The 20,534-nt window shown below is 37.2% G+C and overlaps 1 protein-coding gene across 2 annotated transcripts in view; it reads left to right on the top strand.

The window, feature by feature from the left end:
• LOC139124653 (multiple epidermal growth factor-like domains protein 6) overlaps positions 1 to 15,035 on the top strand; it is a 28,404-nt gene extending 13,369 nt beyond the window's left edge. Inside the window, exons 6-14 of one of the 2 annotated variants that reach the window (XM_070690777.1) lie at positions 367 to 846; positions 1,305 to 1,910; positions 3,003 to 3,750; positions 8,088 to 8,191; positions 9,012 to 9,233; positions 10,346 to 10,496; positions 10,845 to 10,912; positions 11,596 to 11,793; positions 13,001 to 15,035. In XM_070690777.1, the coding sequence (XP_070546878.1) occupies positions 367 to 846; positions 1,305 to 1,910; positions 3,003 to 3,750; positions 8,088 to 8,191; positions 9,012 to 9,233; positions 10,346 to 10,496; positions 10,845 to 10,912; positions 11,596 to 11,793; positions 13,001 to 13,176 (2,753 nt within the window). In that variant the 3' untranslated portion in view covers positions 13,177 to 15,035. The remainder of the gene's footprint in view (positions 1 to 366; positions 847 to 1,304; positions 1,911 to 3,002; positions 3,751 to 8,087; positions 8,192 to 9,011; positions 9,234 to 10,345; positions 10,497 to 10,844; positions 10,913 to 11,595; positions 11,794 to 13,000) is intronic. The other variant, XR_011550002.1, reaches the window with a different exon arrangement.
• The last annotated feature ends 5,499 nt before the right edge of the window (positions 15,036 to 20,534 follow it).

Genomic DNA, 20,534 nt, shown 5'->3' on the forward strand with positions numbered 1-20,534 from the left:
TGTTGCATTGTACCGTGCTATAATTTTGTTGTTGTCTATGGACCATGCCGTTCCTAGACTGATAGAAAGCCAGCGGACGACAGTGCTAAGGTCCCATGTAAAGTAATCAGATCTACTCAAATTTTCGTGTATATACTATAACCATAAGTGTCGACCCAATGTTTTGTCATGAAAAGGTATCAGCATTTCATTAAATGCATGTTTCAAGACGATATCTTTCTCGATTACAGCAATCTAAATTTCGAAGATAGGACTTTTTCTTTAACATCATCATTATTGAATTTAACTGTAAAATTCGATAAAACATTTCACATACTTAAGAAAGGCGAAGCGTTCATTAAAGCAAAAATTTTATTCTTTGCACAGAGTGTCAGCCAGGATTCTATGGTCCACGATGTGAAAACATGTGTCGTTGTCCTGACAACGCACAATGTAATTCTTCTGATGGATCATGTACGTGTAACGATGGCTGGACCGGACCAAACTGTAATAGAACTTGTGACCAAAATCGTTTCGGCCCAAACTGCTCCAAATTTTGCTCCTGTCAAAATGGCGCCCGCTGTGACCCAATCAGCGGTGACTGCACGTGTACGCCTGGTTGGCAAGGGCGGGATTGTAACTTTCCCTGTAGTACTGGCTGGTATGGTGAGGGCTGCAACAATTCATGTCTGTGTGAAAACGGCGCCACCTGTGACCCAGTGACAGGTGAATGCAAATGCAGTCCTGGTTGGCTTGGTGAACACTGCAATGTAGGCTGTCCCAGTGGTTACTATGGAGATGCGTGCAACAGTGTATGCAATTGTCGTAATAACACATCATGTGACAAAGTCACTGGCTACTGCAAGGGTAAGTTAACCTGTATTTGACCGTGAGTAACCTTGCCGATAATAGCATCATATCTTGTAGATGCACTGATGTCACTGAAATGTCTCTTTCTTTAATAAGGCCAAATATCGAACTGAAATCAGTGTAAATATTAGTATCTCATACATGAATTATCGATTGTATATATTTTAAAGGCATGGTTTAGGCATCGGATTGTCTTGCCAGGAAATTTACTTACTAGATTACAATTTCAATGAAAAACAAAAGGCTATGACACCTTCATAATCCTCTTACAGACTAAAACAAACTCGATCCCTGGAATCGATTCCTCTACCTTCAAGTGACAATGATTTCCTTGATATACAGCAATGTTTATTTACAGTTGTTTTGATATACTGCTGTCTTACTCAGTATCGCTATAACATTGAAATCAGCAACGTTAACAACTCTTTTCAATAAACGTATGTTTATATTTTTAGATTGTCAATCTGGTTTCTATGGTTTGCGATGCGAAAATATTTGTCACTGCTCGGTGAACGCACAGTGTAACTCCACAGACGGGACCTGTATGTGCTATGATGGATGGACAGGACCAAGCTGTAACGAGTCATGTGACTCAAATCATTTCGGTCCAAATTGTTCAATGCTGTGTGAATGCAAAAATGGCGCCAGCTGTGACCCTGTATTCGGGACCTGCAGATGCACACCAGGCTGGCGCGGAAGGACATGCAACTCTTCCTGCAGTCCTGGTTTCTATGGTGATGAATGCGCAAACGAGTGTAGATGTGAAAATGGCGCGACGTGCGACTTTGTCAGCGGTAACTGCGCGTGTACGCCGGGTTGGATAGGAAGCTACTGCCAAACTCCTTGTAGCGATGGTTACTATGGCCACGACTGTGCAGAAAAATGTATGTGCGAGAACGAAGCAACCTGCCACCCTGGTAGCGGCTGTGAGTGTTCAGCCGGATGGAGGGGAAAACACTGCAACAAATTGTGTCCAGAGGGCGCATTTGGAATCAACTGCAAGGAACGATGCAATTGTTCCCATAATGCAACTTGTGAGCCTTTTGAGGGTCTTTGCGTTGGTAGGCATCTTATTTTTTACGCTTAGGGATATGAAAATTGAATTTAAAAGAAACTTTAATGCTAATTAAGAAGAGCAAATTTATGCATCGACAATGTATCCGCGAATTTAATCTTTACTTCATGTCTGAAATAACAAGCAAATCGGGGCAAACTTACAAAAATTCCTTATATATACATCACTATTAGAAAATATTGCGAGAAAATAATAGCGAGAAATGGACACTTTCTAGCTTTATGTGAGAATGTTGCGAGATTTCACTTTTTCTCGCACACAATTGGCGAGAATTTTTATCCCCATGAATTTGCGAGACACAAAATTCTCGCAACCAATCAGCGAGAATTTGTTTTTGAGTGTTTCTCTCCTTGCAGATAAACAACGTGAAAAACAAATTCTCGCATAATGATTGCGAGAATGTGTTTCTCGCAAATTCGCCCATTGAGTGCCAGAAGAAATGAAATCTCGCAGTATTCTCGTAAAACAACGAGAAAGTGTCCATTTCTCGCTACTTTATCGAAATATTTTCTACTAGTGCATGTTGCGAAAGAAAACGATGTCAAAATACAGCAACTTGTTGGGCAGTGCTATAGAAGTGTGAGTTTTACCCTTAATTTCTTGGGTGCTGGCCAATATAACGAGGAAACAACATGGTCCATCGGCGTAATTGAGTACGGGAAGGCAAACTTATACCGGTGGGAAAATAGACCCGGAAAATTTTCAGCGGATTTCAACACCAATGAAGTGAAATGAAAAACCAAGTTTGAGCAGGGTCCTAGATAAAGAAATAGGAAAATATTTCAAGCGATTAACATTGTCTTCACACTGATAAGGGGTTCACAAGAAAACCTGAAACACTCTTGACTCCTGTTACTGTAAAAGATGCAAAATACAAGTATTTTACACCAATCTTAGCAGTCTTGATTTTGTAATTTTGTCTTTGCACGATATTTTATTGATGAAGGGTACAGCAAAACAATGCACACGTATATCTTACACGTATCTATTCGACTTTAGTGACTGTAACATTAAAAAGTTGTCAGAAATTTATGAATTTTTGTATCTATATCGTTTGATTCTGTTTCATTTTCTGCAGGATGCCCAGACGGTAGATACGGACCGAGATGTGCCGAGAAATGCAATTGTCCACACGACAGGTGTGATCCTATGAACGGAACGTGTTTGTGTCCCGGTCCTCAATGTGGCGTTGAGTGTCCCATAGACAGGTACGGGCTAAACTGTGACATGAAGTGTAGGTGTAAGAATGGCGCGTCCTGCGATCTCTTCAACGGACACTGTCTCTGCCAGCCAGGCTGGATGGGGGATAGGTGCGACACCCCCTGTAGTGACGGACACTTTGGAAAAGACTGCAAGGAGAAATGCAAGTGCCAAGGCCACGCGGAATGCAATCACGTGACAGGAGAGTGCCAATGCTCCCCAGGTTACCGTGGAAACAGATGCCAACAGACCTGCGACGCCAATCACTATGGTAACCAGTGCAGAGAAAAGTGTCGATGTCAGAACGATGCAGTATGTGACAACGTTCGAGGGTGCATATGCGGACCAGGCTGGACGGGTCGACACTGCGCGGAGGAGTGTCCACCAGGTTACTATGGTGAACAATGCAAAGAGAAATGTGAGTGTGAAAATGGCGGGAAATGTCATCATATCAATGGATGCGTGTGCCGACCGGGATGGAAAGCACCGCGTTGTGATGAACCGTGTGATTTCGGTTACTATGGCAACAACTGTGCAGAAAAATGTCCAGAGTGTTTGTCTAATACTACGTGTGACCCTAAAACCGGGGCGTGTCAGTTTTGCCAGCCAGGATTTACAGGAAACAGGTGCGTTTCTGATTAAAGATTTAAACACTGTACTGCAATTTATTATTATTTGTACTTGGGCCTCAGCCCAAGTACATTTGTTTTCATTCCGTGGGAAAAAACTCTGTAAGGTATAACCATTTCTGGCTGAGACCAGGGAGGGCAAAATGCCTTGGCTTCATCTTTCTTGGCATAATAAATGGCGTAATGATGTTAACTGAATGGAAGTGCTGCTCTCAGCCAGTCTTGAATAAGTGAGATGTGAATATTAATGCTTCTCTATCTGAGTTTTTTGCCACAAAATCTTCTGAATATAATCAAAATGTGCATCGAAATGCAACAATTAATGCACCCTCCGTTTCCTATGCGATGGCACGACCCTTGCTACACCCACTGGACGAGCCAAAGTGGGAGGGGTAATTTCAGTTTGGTCGAACAAGAGGGCTCGAGACCAGAATTTAACATTTAAACTTGAAACATGTTTAATCACTGACAAGATGTGGACTAGTTTTAATCAAATCAAACTAAAATTGTGAAAACGAAAGGTTTTATATCCCGGATACAATGAAAAACATTACGACTGGAAACTGCACCCCAGTTGAGAATAGTAATGCCCACAGCGATGGAGAACACTTATCCTTGAGCTGAGAAAACCAGACCGTCATTTCGAAATAGAGCTGCAGATTCGAGAAGCTCGTTCAAAATAGCTAGGTACACCCCATAAAGGGGTGGTTTCGAGTTTTGAGGGCAAATTTCGCCTCCTTCATATAGAATCGTACGTTTGTTTTTCCAGGAGAGCACACCATTTGACACAAAATTTGCATGTAAAGGGGTCGCCAGTAAGCACGTGGTCAAATCTGGCATAAGAAACAATATGAAATGTTGGGTAAAGCCAGTCCAAAATAAACTGATTTGAACTTTTGTGTTTTGTAATTTATACTACTGCAGTAACATTACCTTTTTTGACAACATCACACAATGTAATACGTTTTGAAACTGAATACTCCGACGTATTCTGTGTCTCCTTTGCTAAAAAATACGGCATGCCGATTACCATGTAAGGAAATGATGACGTCAAGACCGTGACAGATTTGTAGTCCGTTCGGTCCTGGATCGATGGTGCACGAAGTTTTGTCAAGGTAGCTTGTGTATTTATTTCCTAAATGGGAGAGATTAGGGTCGATCTAAACGAAGGCCGAAGAATGTTATGATACTCTAAGCGAGCTGAACTCTACGTTCCAGTCTTTTATTCTTTTTTCGTAAATAACCGTCGATGTCGGCAACTCTCTCGCTAGCCCTGCGTACGTACGCAGTGTACGCTGTGTGTTAGGAACGCACACAGGGAATGCACAGCGTACACTGCGTACGTATGCAGGGCTAGCGAGAGAGTTGCCGACATCGACGGTTATTTACGAGAAGTGAATAAAAGACTGTCATTTTTGGAAGCGATCGAGTAGCTGAGGTAGGCAGGGATACGACTTGGGCCCAAGAACGCTGAATTTCGGCAGTAATTTGGCTTTTTACGTCAAGTCCAAAAATGGATTTGAAGTCACCAACTCTACGTACAGGTCTTTGCAGGGCTGTGGTGAGCGGGGCTATTAGCTGTAGCGGAACACACAGCATCGTACGCAGGGCTATCGCTAGCCCTGCGTGCGATGCTGTGTGTTAGCTGTAGCACATAGCATCGTACGCAGGGCTTGGGGTCAACATGGGGTCGCAGCCATGTTGCCTCAAAACTTATTTCTGTCTGCACTCAAAACTCAAAAATGTCGGATATGAACCTGAAAAATCGATGCAATTTTGTCAAACTTCGGCGAAATTTCAGCCTATAGACAAAATTTCATCTAGGTAAGGTAAATTTACTGAAATTTGATCGACAAAATAGAGCTAGAGGTCTGATTTTTGGTATATAGGAATAACTTAGCAATACAATTATGACAAAATGTGACGTGACCTCAATGACCTTTGACCTCAAATATATATATTTGTCCCCAACTCAGTAACCACAAGTGCTACATTCTTCATATTTGGTATGATAAGACACCTTATGACACCACATATTGTACCTCATTAATTATGCGCATATCTAATTTTGAGCGAGCCAATAGAGCTAGAGGTCTGATTTTTGGTATATAGGAATAACTTAGCAATACAATTATTTTGACAAAATGTCACGTGACCTCAATGACCTTTGACCTCAAATATATATATATTTGTCCACAACTCAGTAACCACAAGTGCTACACCCTTCATATATGGTATGATGGGACACCTTATGACACCACATATTGTACCTCATCAATTATGCGCATATCTAATTCTGAGCTGGATGTCCGACTTTAGTATATAGGGATAACTATAGGGTAAAAATCTAAATATGCCCATCTAAATATTAGACATCTACCATCGAGAACAAAAGAAATTTGCTGTAATTTGAATATTTAAGGAGTTTAAGCAATTTCCACTATAAATAAAGAACCCCTGCCTCAAACTCCACAAAAGTTGCTAGACATATTTTGCCGTTGTCATGCCATTGCTTCGTTTAATAACCAGTTAATCAAATGCCTAATTGACAGGAGGAAATTCAAGACCATATTTGAATAGTTGTATATATTGTCCTCAAAATTACTCTATCACGGCCCAAGTACTCATTGCCTTCAGCAATACTGCCTTGTTATTATTATTATTATTATTATTATTATTATTATTATTATTATTATTATTATACTTTATTTAACGAGGGTAGTCTGATTTACAAAATGAATTGTAATTTCCATCAGAGCCCTCTAAAATAAGTCCATTGTCATACAAATAGAAAGCATACATGGAAAAATTATTGAATTGGGGACATTTCGATAAATAAACAGATTATAAATAAATATGCGAAACTAAAATGTAACAAAGGTCCAACAAGACACAATCAATCCAAATCAGAGCCCTCGTCCATGAACTTAGCATACAGATAATTACGTAATGTGGATTTAAAGGATAACAAAGTTTCACAGCTACGAACGGACGAGGGAATAGCGTTCCAAATTTTAACTGCTCGATAAGCGAATGATCTTTGACCCATAGCCGTTCTAAATGACGGCGTGTATAAATTACCATGACTAGTGTTGCGCGTATTTCAGATGCATTTCTGTGAGAGGACGGAATAGATTACATAAATAGGAAGGTGCGAGATTGTGTAGAGCTTTAAAAGTCATTACAGCAGTAAAATAAGTAATACGAAAGTCTATGGGTAACCAATGGAGACTAGTGAAAACAATTCGAGAGGAAACAGATGTATCGACACCTAAAATAACCCTGCCAGCTCTTTTCTGGAGTTTATACAATTTCTGAAGATTTGTTTTGGAAGTGCTACCCCAGACAGTTCAACAATAATCGACTACAGAAAGAAATAACGCATTGTAAACCAAGAGTAGTACATTTCTCTGAGTGAAAGGGCGCAGTTTACGCAAAATTCCAATTCTCATAGACAAATTCTTACATAGCAATTTCTTCCCTGAGTGTTTACACAATCTATCTAAGATACAGAATTTCAATTAGAGCAGCATATATTTTGACCACGTTCAGTGTTGTTTCATGTCTGTATTTCTTGAACTCATACTTAAGAAAGTCTTTGTATTTCGTTGAAGTTTTAACTCAGTGGATCTTAGTATATGCTAAATAGAGACATTCCAATCCTTGAAGGGAAACCAGATTCAAGTGTATAATTAATACGCCGCTGATCAAATGTTTGCGATGCGCAATACGCCTTCTACACTTCTAACAAGATGACTGTGGACAAAGCACATTCTTCTTCTTGTCCAATGAAAACATTTAAGCACTGAAATCTTACACTGTATATCATTCTTACATGAAAGAGAGGGAATCAATATCTCTGTATGGTATTTAAGAAACATGCACATCATGGTCGCCTGTCGAAATTTTTACCCGAAGAACCACCTGGATAATGATACATCATGAGAGGCGGACGGAGAGATTTCGGGAATCGTGGGTACGGAAGAGGGCGTTATCCTTTCCACATTGACAAACACCTAATATAGTGACTGTAGTGCCTACTTACACGGTCTGAGAAGTTTGTCATGCAGCATGTATTTTCTATTTCCTCATCTCATGCGTTCAAAGACTATGATGGGGAACGACTTTAATCATGCTGAATTTGTTGCTACCTAGACTTGTACCGAAAATGTCTTTAACAGTGTTGATAGAATCATACTTAGCATGCATCGTAAATTATATTTGCATTCTTTCATGGTGTATTATCGATAACATAGTAACATCAACGTCTTGTCAAACCTTAAATCATTTCTGTTTAGTAACCAGACAGTTTCGCATTTTTACTTATCTTTCAGATGCAACGAAACATGTGACGAGGGTTTCTACGGAGCCGGATGTAATGACATCTGCCGGTGCTGTGAAGGGTGCCATTGCGACCCTGTTAGTGGACGTTGCCATGGTAATTACACATAATTTTATTATGATTTCGTTTAGCCATCATCGTTTGAAACCGGTATTGTCACGTTGCAAGACGATATTGTTATTTTACGCAGTGACATAAACACACTTTCTTATTACTTATACATTGTTGACCTTTTCAAAATGCAGCGTTGTGTGCACAGTTACCGATGATATATGAATCCTGGTTTGGTGTAAAATCCAGTCATCAACAACAGTATCTGACTTTGACACAAAAACATGGCATTTTGTCAAATTGAAAAAGGAGGTATTTCGGTATGATCAAGAAAGAAGAACGCGTTAACGAAAAACTGTTTTTTTTTTTACAATGGTATAAACTGAGCGATACCCTGGAAAGCATATATGAAGTTACGAATACTAAAGATCTTCGTCTACGGTATACACACCCATCTTTATTACAGCTTTCTGAAATCCTTTAAGACCCGCTTTTGATTTACAACATAAAGGCGCTATATTTGTTTTGTTTCGAAATATGGATGAAGAAATTTATCGCTAAAGAGATACATAATAATAACTTATCACACACAGACACAGACACATACACATTACCAGTGTAGATTTGGCAGCATTGATAACGTGTAGCTTTTCTTATATACATTGATGACAGAGTTTGCTTATTTTAGAGCAACTCGACAACCATCAAGTTTCATGATGGTTCCACGATAGTATAAATTTTAAAGATGAAACCTTTATATAAAATCATCATAATTGAATATAAATGAATACAATATGAAATATATATTTTACACACCGAAGAAAGCTGAATTGTTCACTGAAGCAAATTTTTATTCTTTACACAGAGTGTCAGCCAGGATTCTACGGTCCACCCTGTGAAAACGTGTGTCGTTGTCCTGACAACGCACAATGTAATTCTTCTGATGGATCATGTATGTGTAACGATGGTTGGACTGGAGCAAACTGTAACAGTAGTTGTGACTCAAGTCATTTCGGCCAAAACTGCTCTGAATTGTGTTACTGTCGGGGAGACGAGTCATGTGATCCTTTCACTGGCTACTGTGAGGGTAAGTTGAATTTGATAAGCTGAGGTAGAATCAAGGCTTCTTATACTGTTCCTCTTATGGAATCCGTTCTTACTCTGGTAGAATACTGGAATAAAATTGCAGCAGTGTTAATATTGTGACGGACAGAAGTCATATATGTATTCCGAATATCATTAAGACTGCAACTGAGAAGAAAATGATTTTAATATATGTCGAAGATATTTACAGTTCAGAAAACAAGGGATACAAATTCCTTAACACTTGGATAAAGACACCAAAGTATGTCTAAGAAATGTGAAGTCGGTCAAAATAAGACTCGCTGTTTTCTGCTTTTTCTTCTTTTGATTTTTTGTGTCGGTCGTTAATGTAATTTAGATTTATATGCAACAAAAGATACCGACTCTTCGAGATCTTAAACCTGACAAAATACACCAAACCCAACCTCATAGGCGCCCTTTACGTAATAATGTCCCTTTACATTTGTTTTCGCAACTTCTTTGTTCGTTATCTTGGATCGTGGGTAACCTTTTTTGATTTCATATATTACCCCACAGTTTATACATCAAGATAAACAAAATCCTTGACCTCTAAATCAGTCTTATCTCCTCTGTTATTGAGATACGATAAGTTTTACACTGAAGGAGCATAATGTCGACCACCTTGGATTTTCGCGTAAAATTAATGATCTTGCATGTCATTTAATGAAAAAAATGACTTCATCAACCCAATTTTCGAAGCAAAGGACACCAAAAAACAATCTACCAGCATCTCACGGAGCTCAAATACAACCTTTTGCATGCCTTGCCGGCTATATTGGCAGCCTCTTGGTTATTGTAAATGACCAGGTGCGCAACAGTGACTCATGCAAATCCTGATTCTATAGGACCCTATAACATGCAAAATTGATATAGACTGGTGATTTTATCTCCATTCAATGTTATTTATGTTCCGTGACAATAGTTAAGCCAATGGTTCAGGAAATAGTACAATGCCTCGTTATAAACGGCATAATTACTTTTCTTTTGTCCCTGGTTGGTTGATTTTTAAATGTCATTAAATTTGTAAGAAGATTTTAATCATAAGATCGCATGGCGATCTGAATCATTGATATCAGTTTACTTTTATTTCAACAGCAATAGACAACACACCAAATAGCAACACCCAAATACTTCAATTGTACATCATGGTTATTATTATCCTCGTCTTTGTACCAGGCAATATAATTTTACTATTAACAATGATTATCAGCATTGTTAAGAGAACGAGAATGAGAGAGACTTACAGGTAGGAGGAGACTTGGTCCTACTTCTATTACTGTATATTCATATTCTTTTATACTTAGTATCTTATGATTGTTAAGTGCGATAGCTATTGAGGCTGTAATTTCACGAGTTTATGTTATATTGCAAGATGATACTAACCCCATACTGTATTTGTGCCGTCAAATTACATCGAAATATGTGTGAATATAAATTCCTCGAAAAATACTTAGCGCTACAAATTTCATGCGAACGTTCTTAAGTGTGTTTCTCTAACTTTATGTTTCCCTAACGATGTTCTGTGTCTCATTGGCTTTCTCTATGCACCTCAATACTTTGTGTCTTTATGTAGTTATTTGCTATTCTCTTTCAGAATCGAGTCACAGGATTGTGATTATGAAACCATAGATTACACTGAAATGAATCACATAAACAATGATGGTAAGAACGCTTTACACACACAGATATATATATATATATATATATATATATATATATATATATATATATATATATATATATATATATATATATATATATATATATATATATCGTAAGATTTGAGTATATGCCAGTATTGATTTCTAATATTATTTTATTTATTTATTGATTTATTTATTTATGTATTTATTTATCTATTTATGTTTTTTTTATATATTTACTTATATATGATATATAAAATATATTGTATGTATCATATATACTTATATATGATATATATATATATATCTATATATATATATATATATATATATATATATATAGATAGATATATATATATATATCATATATAAGTATATATGATACATACAATATATTTTATATATCATATATAAGTAAATATATAAAAAAAACATAAATAGATAAATAAATAAATAAATAAATAAATCAATAAATAAATAAAATGATATTAGAAATCAATACTGGCATATACTCAAATCGTCCAGTCTATGGAACATTTAATTTCCCACTATATGCTTCTTTTATGTATCCTGTATCAACTTTGAATATGGTCTAAATTGTCATTATTTCAACTTATGTATCATCCAGTTATTGGATGAATCTCATTCATGTGATACAGAACAAATTATCGTTGCTGTTTTGGTATTATCTTTCGAATGTAGTTATACCAAGCGATGAAAAAAGCCTAAATAGTGGTTCAATCCAGTATGAAGTGACTGAAGATAACATCACACCTTCGTATCAATCTCTGCAGGACTTCAGCAGAAGTGAATATCAAAGACTTGGAAAAGAGCACGACCAGAACCAATGCGAACTTGATCAGGTGTTTATTACAAATAATGAATCACAGCGATCTAAAGGTAAGATTTTAAGTTTTCAAGGCGGCATGCACCTTTGGGACAGATATTTGGACTCAAAAACTGTGTAAACTAATGTGCGATAAAAAAAATTACGCACTACATCGGCGGCAAATGCACAAACACGCCTAGTACTACGTACGGGGTGTTTACGAAGTCTGGACGAAAACAAGATATATTCGAATTATAGTAAATATCTCTAAAAGACAAAAAAGAAATGAACAGATTAATGTAAAACTTGTGACATCGGTACAATGTTCCAATTTATACAGTCATCATGAAGATATAGCGTAAAGCATCGCGAAGGTGCTAAAACTTGTCGACAGTTACAAAATTTCTGTTTACTTTGCGAACGTTTCGTGCTTATTCTGTTATTTTGCAATTTGAATACATAATATTCAATAATTTGTGCCTGTCAAAATAGTTAAGGGATAATTTAAAATAGGTAAGCACAAACAAGGTCCGACATCTGTACTTGTTAGGAAATAATACCCGGTAATATATATTTCATAGCTATCAAGATAACGGTCAACTCTTTTAAAATTTTGTATACATGTACATTTACATGAGACTGTCTTTTTCACCAGCTACAAATGTGGCCTATAAAATAAGCAATCCTTTGCACATGTTTGTAACATCTATATGAACACAGTGTCCCACATAATGTCAGGCATTTCCAGGTAGAATATTAAAACTAACAGCCAAAAAAAACATTTTGAGTCCTAAATTTATTAGATAATACAAATAGAAACTGTGAAGCCTATGCTTAGATAAGTATTCCTAGAGCTATGTTCCTATATCTTGAAATAGGCAGATATAGCTTCGAATCATGCATAGCAAATTGGATAAATGTTTAACTTTCACTAACAGTAATAAAATAAACACTTTCTTTTGCAATCAAAAAGTAATAATCCTCAATGAGGATGATTAGGCTGTTATACTCGATAGTAACACCGTGTTCAGGGGAAACAGCGCACGTAGAGTCGATGAACTAGACCATCAGTCGGACGACGTTAATAGTAGGTCCTATGAGATAGTTAATTGCATTAATTTGAATAAGAAACATGTTGACAAAAATGAAAACCAACATTTTGGTATAAGGTTACACTGATCAACATTTTTCGTCTACATTTGGCGTAAAATTCTCAATATTACATCACATGCAAGATTTTCTCGCCGCAAACGTCCCGAGTATTTTCACATTTTTCAGATATAAGTATATCAAGCAGTGTACGGAGTGAAGGTAGTGGTTCAATCCAGTATGCAGTGGCTGATGATAACATCACACGTCCGTACTTATCCCTCCAGGAATTCAGCAGAAATGAATATCAAGGACTTGGAAAAGAGCAAGATCAGAACCAATGCAAACTTGATCATGTTCCATAAAAGGAAATGACGACTCAAAGCGATTTAATGGTAAAAATTGAGAGGCTTTGTCTGTGAATATGTAACGGAATCATTTTCAATGTTATTATGCAATAGTAATGACTACTCTTTCGACAGTTACTTACGTCGTCATCACAGATCTTTATTTCTACAATGCCGAAATATCAACATTTAAATACATTCTCGCTATAAAGATGAGGGCGCATCAGGCGATGCTTTTCGTTGAAGACGTAATCGATGGTGATGTTGTACTGTAACATTTCGCTTGAGCTTTTTTGGACATTCAAAAAAGGAAATGTCACGGTCTGTCAAGGGACAATATCATTGCTCGAATATAATCACTATGAAGTTGTTGAGCAAAGAGATACGAAATAATAAAGGGATAGAAGTAAAGCAGCGTAACTTTCAATATGCATTCATTTTTATGAAACCTTATTCAGTGTCTATTTACCTGGTTACATTATCTTCTCTAGAATGTTGAACCATATAGAACGTGCAGTATTCCTATAATTTGAACTGTACTTTATCATTTTATGATTCAGGTTGGACGGTATCAACATCAATAAAGAATGAGCTTTTCTTGCGGTATTTTCGTAATAACCTCATATTACAAAAAAGTGAATGTAGATTAACTTGAAAATGAGACATTTGCACAAACATGACAGATTTCGCCTCGAAATAAGATAAATTCTTAAATTCTATGTGCTATGCACTGTAAATGCGTAATAAAGTATTTAAAAAGTAGAACGCTATCGACGACAACGATCGCAACTGTGCTGTATTTGTCTAGCTTGCTGGTTAAAAGGGCCATACTTGCTTTACAAAAGTATAAAGGTTTATGAACAAATATGTTGTACAACATCCTGGCCCACTACTTTTAAATTTTTCTTCTAAGACTTGCAAACTTGGTATAGGTTTGAACTAGTCGATCTTTATTTGTACCTTGCTTGTTTTAAAACAGCTGACAAGTTAAAGGGACATTAGCTTTAACTTTTGACTAATTTTTCACTACCTTGTTTCAATGTATCAACTACAGAATTTTATTATAATCCGATCATCATGATGACCAATGACCGGTGTCCTGCTTGCCAACATTGCCTGTATATGTGAAATGACCATTTTTATTGTTGATAAATGTATTCTTGTCCGGACCTGAATACAAAATTTAAACAATAACAATGCAGTTTATACTCGTATAGGGTATATTTATGAGCTAAATATTAGGAATTTCTCCATGGTTCAGGGATTCAAACCAGAAACTGCAGATGATACACAGAACAAAGAAAATAAAAAAATGACCAAAAGTTACAGCTAATTGATCTTTAATGTCACTCTGGAACCTGTTTGAAAATAGAACTATGGCTGTGCCTCACAGCCCAGCAGCTGATACATCAAAGAAAGTGAGTGTCTGTGACCGACAGACCGACAGTGGGTGATTCCATTAATGCAGTATCGTAGGTGTGTCGGATACTGACGTGGCGCAAGAAAGAACGAAATAACAAGACTTGAGATACTGTGATATCTACGGACATTACAAAAGATTCAAACTAATACAGTTAACGCTTTCCCGTGCGAGGCATGCAACCATTTTAAAGTTTCAGACCATGGCCATGAGTAAAATGAAACGATATTTAACAATAAAGTATGACTAGTGATTAAATACTATAAAAATATTGAGGAAGCACGAATAATTAATGCAAACAATTAAATTGGTAAAACTTTTGTTTCTCCTTTTCTCACCCTTCATCTTACGTCACCTTTTCTCCCTGTCCCCGACTCAGCTTTAATTTACCATTTAAGTACAATTCATGTGCATGTCGAAACTTTTTATTGTAACATTAAAAGAAATTCTTACTTGCATTGTTGAATGACCTACTTATTTATCTCTGTAGAACAGAACAATGAGTAATGTTTTCTCTTTTAATTTTATAGACTGAAAGTCTTTTTTTATATCGAGTGTCGGCAGCGAGCCTCGTGACAGTGACAAAGCAGTGTTGCAAGGGATAGCCCAGTCCATCTTGAAAGGGTGGTCAAAATATGGATATGCACTTTTTCAAGTTTCTAAAATTCGACAATCTTTTTCGTTTGCATATGACATGCACATTCGTTCCACCCTAAAATTAATGCTTTTCTCGCTTGACTTTATCAAAATTTATGTGCGTATTTTCACTACAAAGTGTAGCCTGACTGACAATATTTTTGCTTTGCTGATTCCTACCGCTCAAGACCCCCTCCAGGGATTTAATGGGTAACTCTAAATGCATGATGTCATAGTGGACTTTTAATACCGAAGAAAAGATACTAGCGGAGCCGACGGTGAAAATAAGCCGATTTTCTCTCCCTGCAGCAAGCCTTCTTAGGAGTGTCACACTCGTGTTGAATCGTGAAAATGTTTCAAATCATACATTTCATAATATCTCTCCTTGTTTTGACGATATATATTGTGGCCTTTCAAATGCTTAGTCCGGCCGCGCTCTTCCAGACAGTCCACACACCTGCCCGTGCTATCCGCTCCCAAGCGGAGGTGGATTGTGGTGAGTATATAGAACGGTGTTATACATGATATTTGCATTGATATTTCAAAACTTGGCAATTTTAAAACACTTAGTCCACCAAAATCACTGAAGTAGTCTTCATCGTGGTTTATCAGATGGCGGCCGATATATTTTCACAAATCCATGAAATTAAAGATTAACCATGTCAAATGTAAGCCATAGCCAAATGTGTGGTCTTTTGTGGCGGCCGTCGATGACAGTACAATTCCTGATTTTCGAAATAAGAACTCTCGCGAGATTTCATGTGCGCGCATGCGCATTTGTCTTAGTAACGGGAAAAGGTAGGACAACAGATTGCGTAACATTTCGAACAATGGCTTCAAGCACCCGGAAGAAAACAGTCGGTGAATTGAGAAAGTATTTGAGAGATAGGGGAGTGAACACAAACAATTACAGAAAACAGGAGTTAGAAGAACTATGTAAGAACGCAGAATAAAGGAAGATACCAATCGAGAGAGATGATTTTTGTCGGGAGAGTGATCTGAAAAGGAGAAGGTTTGTAAGGTTTTATTTTCAATTGTTGTACCGTAATTTGTTCGCAAAATGTCAGCCGTGGTAAACTTCTTTAAAAATGTTGGTTTTTCACAAAATTCCAAATTTAAGATGTTATAAGTGTGCGCCAACTAAATTTATCGATAGCATTGTATGACAAGTTATTTGGAAGGAGTAGATACGATGAGGTTCTGGCGTTTTTTCATCAGTGTTTCCCGAAATTCGCGTCGTAGAGCGTCCATCTCTGTTCGATTGCACAATAACATTTCCTTTGGTTTTTTCGTGAACGCGTCTTCCGAACATGTGCAGAAATTCGGTGACGTACTGCTGAATAAAACATCATTCAGGTCGTCAGTTTACAATGGAAATGCTTCTCTAAGCTGATAGAAAGTCGTGTACAATAATATATGAATAACATGTAATCGTGTCTCGTTGAAAACTCTGTTTATAGAGGGGCCATAGTAGCGCTTATAGGTGTGATCGAGCTCAGCGGCTTTGGCCGCAGTGCGATCGATCACGCATCGTTGTCCAACGTTGTACAAGGCTAACTTACTTAGACCTGGTCTGTAATATTTTAGTGACGCATTTATTGCTACTTTTTATAATCACCTAAAGCTCTCCAAAACGATGGCGTAACTGCGTACAGGTCTGTGTGTTGCCGGCGGCGTTATACGGCCTCAACCACATAACGCCGTAAATGTAACTCGTTTGGGACTAGCTCTGCATGGCAGGGCTGTGTGTTACCGGCGTTATGTGGTGGGAGGCCGTATAACGCCGGCAACACACAGACCTGCCATGCAGAGCTGGTTTGGGACATGCGATGCCTTTCTGAAGATCTCGTTTCTCAGGCTCAGTCATGTATTTTATTTTGTCGTTCGGGCCGAAAACAGAATTTTACGCCACAATCAGGCGGGCAACACGTAATGTCGCCCGGGCCTCTATACGTAAATGGTCGACTTGGCGGGTCGCGGTGTGTACATGCATCGAACAGGAAACAGTTTACTGGGATACATATAGGTCTAGATGAAAGCAATACTGACGATAGGTTTCGTCTTGCATTAATGGTATTTGAGGCAGCAGTGATGACAAACGACACAAACGCAAACCTTAGGCATTATAGATCGTGAAGATCCATTCTTGGAATTGTTGACACCAAAGCCTAGCAGTCTAGTCGGAAGGTAGGGTTCCCATGCACCCCATGGATGAATTTTTTTAACGTACATTTTTGTAATCCTTAGGGTATATATTTAATGAATTTTGATGTTCCCAAAATCAAATAGTGTCCCATGGGGTTCATTTGGCGCCATCTTTGCCGCCATCTTGGCCGCCATCTTGGAATTCAACAATGGGGTAGGGGTCACGTATTTACCACTCGACGGAAACAGAAACAATAAAATACTATAAACGTTACATTTTTAGAAAGCAAAGATCATGGCCTTTTCATTGATATATGACGTAATAGGATAGGGATAAATTAATATTCGAACGTCGATTAGACTTTATATCGGCCATTGACCGTACATCGTAAAATTTGCTAAATTTCACACCCACTAATTAAGTTGCCGTTCCTCCAAACAATTTTCATGAGTATTATGTATTTTTGGAAGAACTCAGTGCAATGAACAAGAAAAACAACATTAAAAGTATGTGTCTTGAGATTCAGTGGGTGCATGAGCTTGTTTTCTTATTACACGGTATGCCATATATCCGTGTGTAACATAAGGGGTAGGGGTAATGTTTCCCTTTCTGTTTCGAATCATGAATGATGAAACCATAAAAATGTTACATTTTTTGAAAGTGCTGCATCAGACCTTTCTAAAAATATATAGATTTATTGGGAAAAATTCCATATTTTAAAGTTACAAAGCTTAAACCTTTCAGTTTGTGTCGATTTTAAGTGATTTTTTAAGAACGAAATTACAACATATGGGGTAGGGGTAATGTTTCCCTTTCTGCCTCGAATCATGAATTATGAAACCATATAAATGTTATACTGCTTGAAAGCTCTGAAATAGGCCTTCCCAAACATGTATAGTTTTATTGGCAAAAGTCGCATATTTTAAAGTTACACAGCTTATGCCTTTCAGTTTGTGTCAATTTTAAGTGATTTTTCTAAACAAAATTATAATATAAGGGGTAGGGGTAATGTTTCCCGTTCTGCCTTGAACCATGAATTATGAAACCATATAAATGTTATACTGTTTGAAAGCTCTGAAATAGGCCTTTCCAAACATGTATAGTTTTATTGGGAAAAGTTGCATTTTGGAAGTTACAAAGCTTAAGCCTTTCAGTTTGTGTCAATTTTAAGTGATTGTTTTGAACAATATGCACAAAACAGTTAGTCCGTTGGCCAGGTATGGAAATCATCCCCTCTAAGGCATTTTACCCACTATGATTTTCTGTTAGCTAGTATTCTAAGCTGTCATAATCTGCTTATTTTTCCATTTAACTGATGGTGTGTAAGAGTGTAACTACTTATTTTTAGTGGCTGTTACGCCCTCAGTAGTAAATTAGGTTGTGGTTAGGGGTAACATATTTACCCCTAGTCAGAAACGAAAACAAAAAAGTTCCATAAACAACATATTCTTAGAAAGCCCTGATAATCCTCTTACCATTGGTATACAACTTAATGGGGATAAATCAATATTCAAACATCGATTAAATTTTATATCGGACATGAAATGTAAATTGTAAAATTTGCTTAATTTCAAACCAAATAATTAACTTCTTGTTCCTCCAAACAATTTTTACAAGGTATTTATATATTATTTGAAAGAACTTAATGCAGTAGAGAAGTGAAGAAAACATTTAAAGTGTGTATTTTGAGATTTTTGGGGTGCGCCGATTGTTTTCCTAATATATGGTATACCGTACATCCCTCTATAATATACATTTAAGGGATAGAGGTATGGGTAATGTTTCCTCTCCTATCAAACGCAGTGAATAAGGAAGCCACATGAATACCATATCTCTGAAACACTAACGCAGTTGTTTTTCCAACAAGATATGGCTTGATGGGGTAAACTAAAAAATTCTGCAGTGACAATGCCTAAACTCAAAAGTTTGTGTTACTTTACTGACATTTACTTGTTAAAAGGAACATAGAAAAATACTCTATAGGCATTAAATAGCACTAAAAAGTTAAAATGGTTAAATAAAAGACGTTTTACTCATTTCAATAACTCAAATTAGGGAAAGAAAGTTAACAGCTATAATATGACAATAAATATAAATTTCAAACCCACAAACACTTAATTGGATGTCATTGTCGTCATGCTAAGTTGATATGACAGCAGCAACAATCAATCCCTTTTCTTTAAGTGTATAGCGAGAGATATATAAGCAATAAAGCACCACTTTGAAAGGATACCACACGGTTTCGACTGGTAGACAACATATACGCACGAACTTCACTCGTATGTATAAGGAGTGAAATGGTCAAAACCGAGCTCGAGTGGTGTACCCAACTTATAAGGATTGTTTATCGCTATATTATATCAGTATATTGAAACTTGTGATGAAAATTAAAAAAAATGTAAAAGAAACCCACTTTGAAGATAGTAATGGCCAACTTTACAGTATATCGTAAATATCTGCACAGTCACGTGACCGTATGGGCAAATCAGAACTCACTAGAGAATACTAGAGAATCTTTTATCGCTCATAACCAATCACCATTAATCCACAATATAGCTTCTGCATACTAAGATAGATGGATCGACAACACTTTACCTTCCTTACCAGAAAACAAAGAGATCATAACCAATTTATCGAAATTATTTTACAAAGCAGAACACTATATACTCCCAATGAGGATTAGATTTTCGACTGGGTACTAAAATTCAATAGCAAAATAATTCTGGAACTAAAACCCGAAAAGCCAAATGTCACATAACGCATTCGAATTACGCAACTAAATAGTAAACAGAAGGTGAACAAACACTCTCTACACAAAGCAATAAGAAATCGAGACAAAGCTCAGAAAATGACTAAAAAGGCTTATATTCCCATTGACACCTCAATGTTTAAAATGCCTTGCGAGTGAATCTATCATTAGTTTCTTATCATGGATGACATTTAACCAATGTTAGACCCTGACGTCTTTGAAGCAAAGACCCTAAAACGGAAGTTTAGGGTCAATGCTTGAAGATACCATTCCCACCAACATGATCGAATCAGAGAGACTAGATTGATCTAACTTTCGAGTTAGATCAGCCACCAGCAGCCGAGAAAAAAGAAGTCAACATAATCATCAGAGTCAAGCGAGCTTGACAAGGCTTGACACATTATACTCCACAGAGAGGACATACT

The sequence above is a fragment of the Ptychodera flava genome (genome assembly GCF_041260155.1).
Source record: "Ptychodera flava strain L36383 chromosome 23 unlocalized genomic scaffold, AS_Pfla_20210202 Scaffold_24__1_contigs__length_23054250_pilon, whole genome shotgun sequence".
Taxonomy (NCBI): Eukaryota; Metazoa; Hemichordata; class Enteropneusta; family Ptychoderidae; genus Ptychodera; species Ptychodera flava.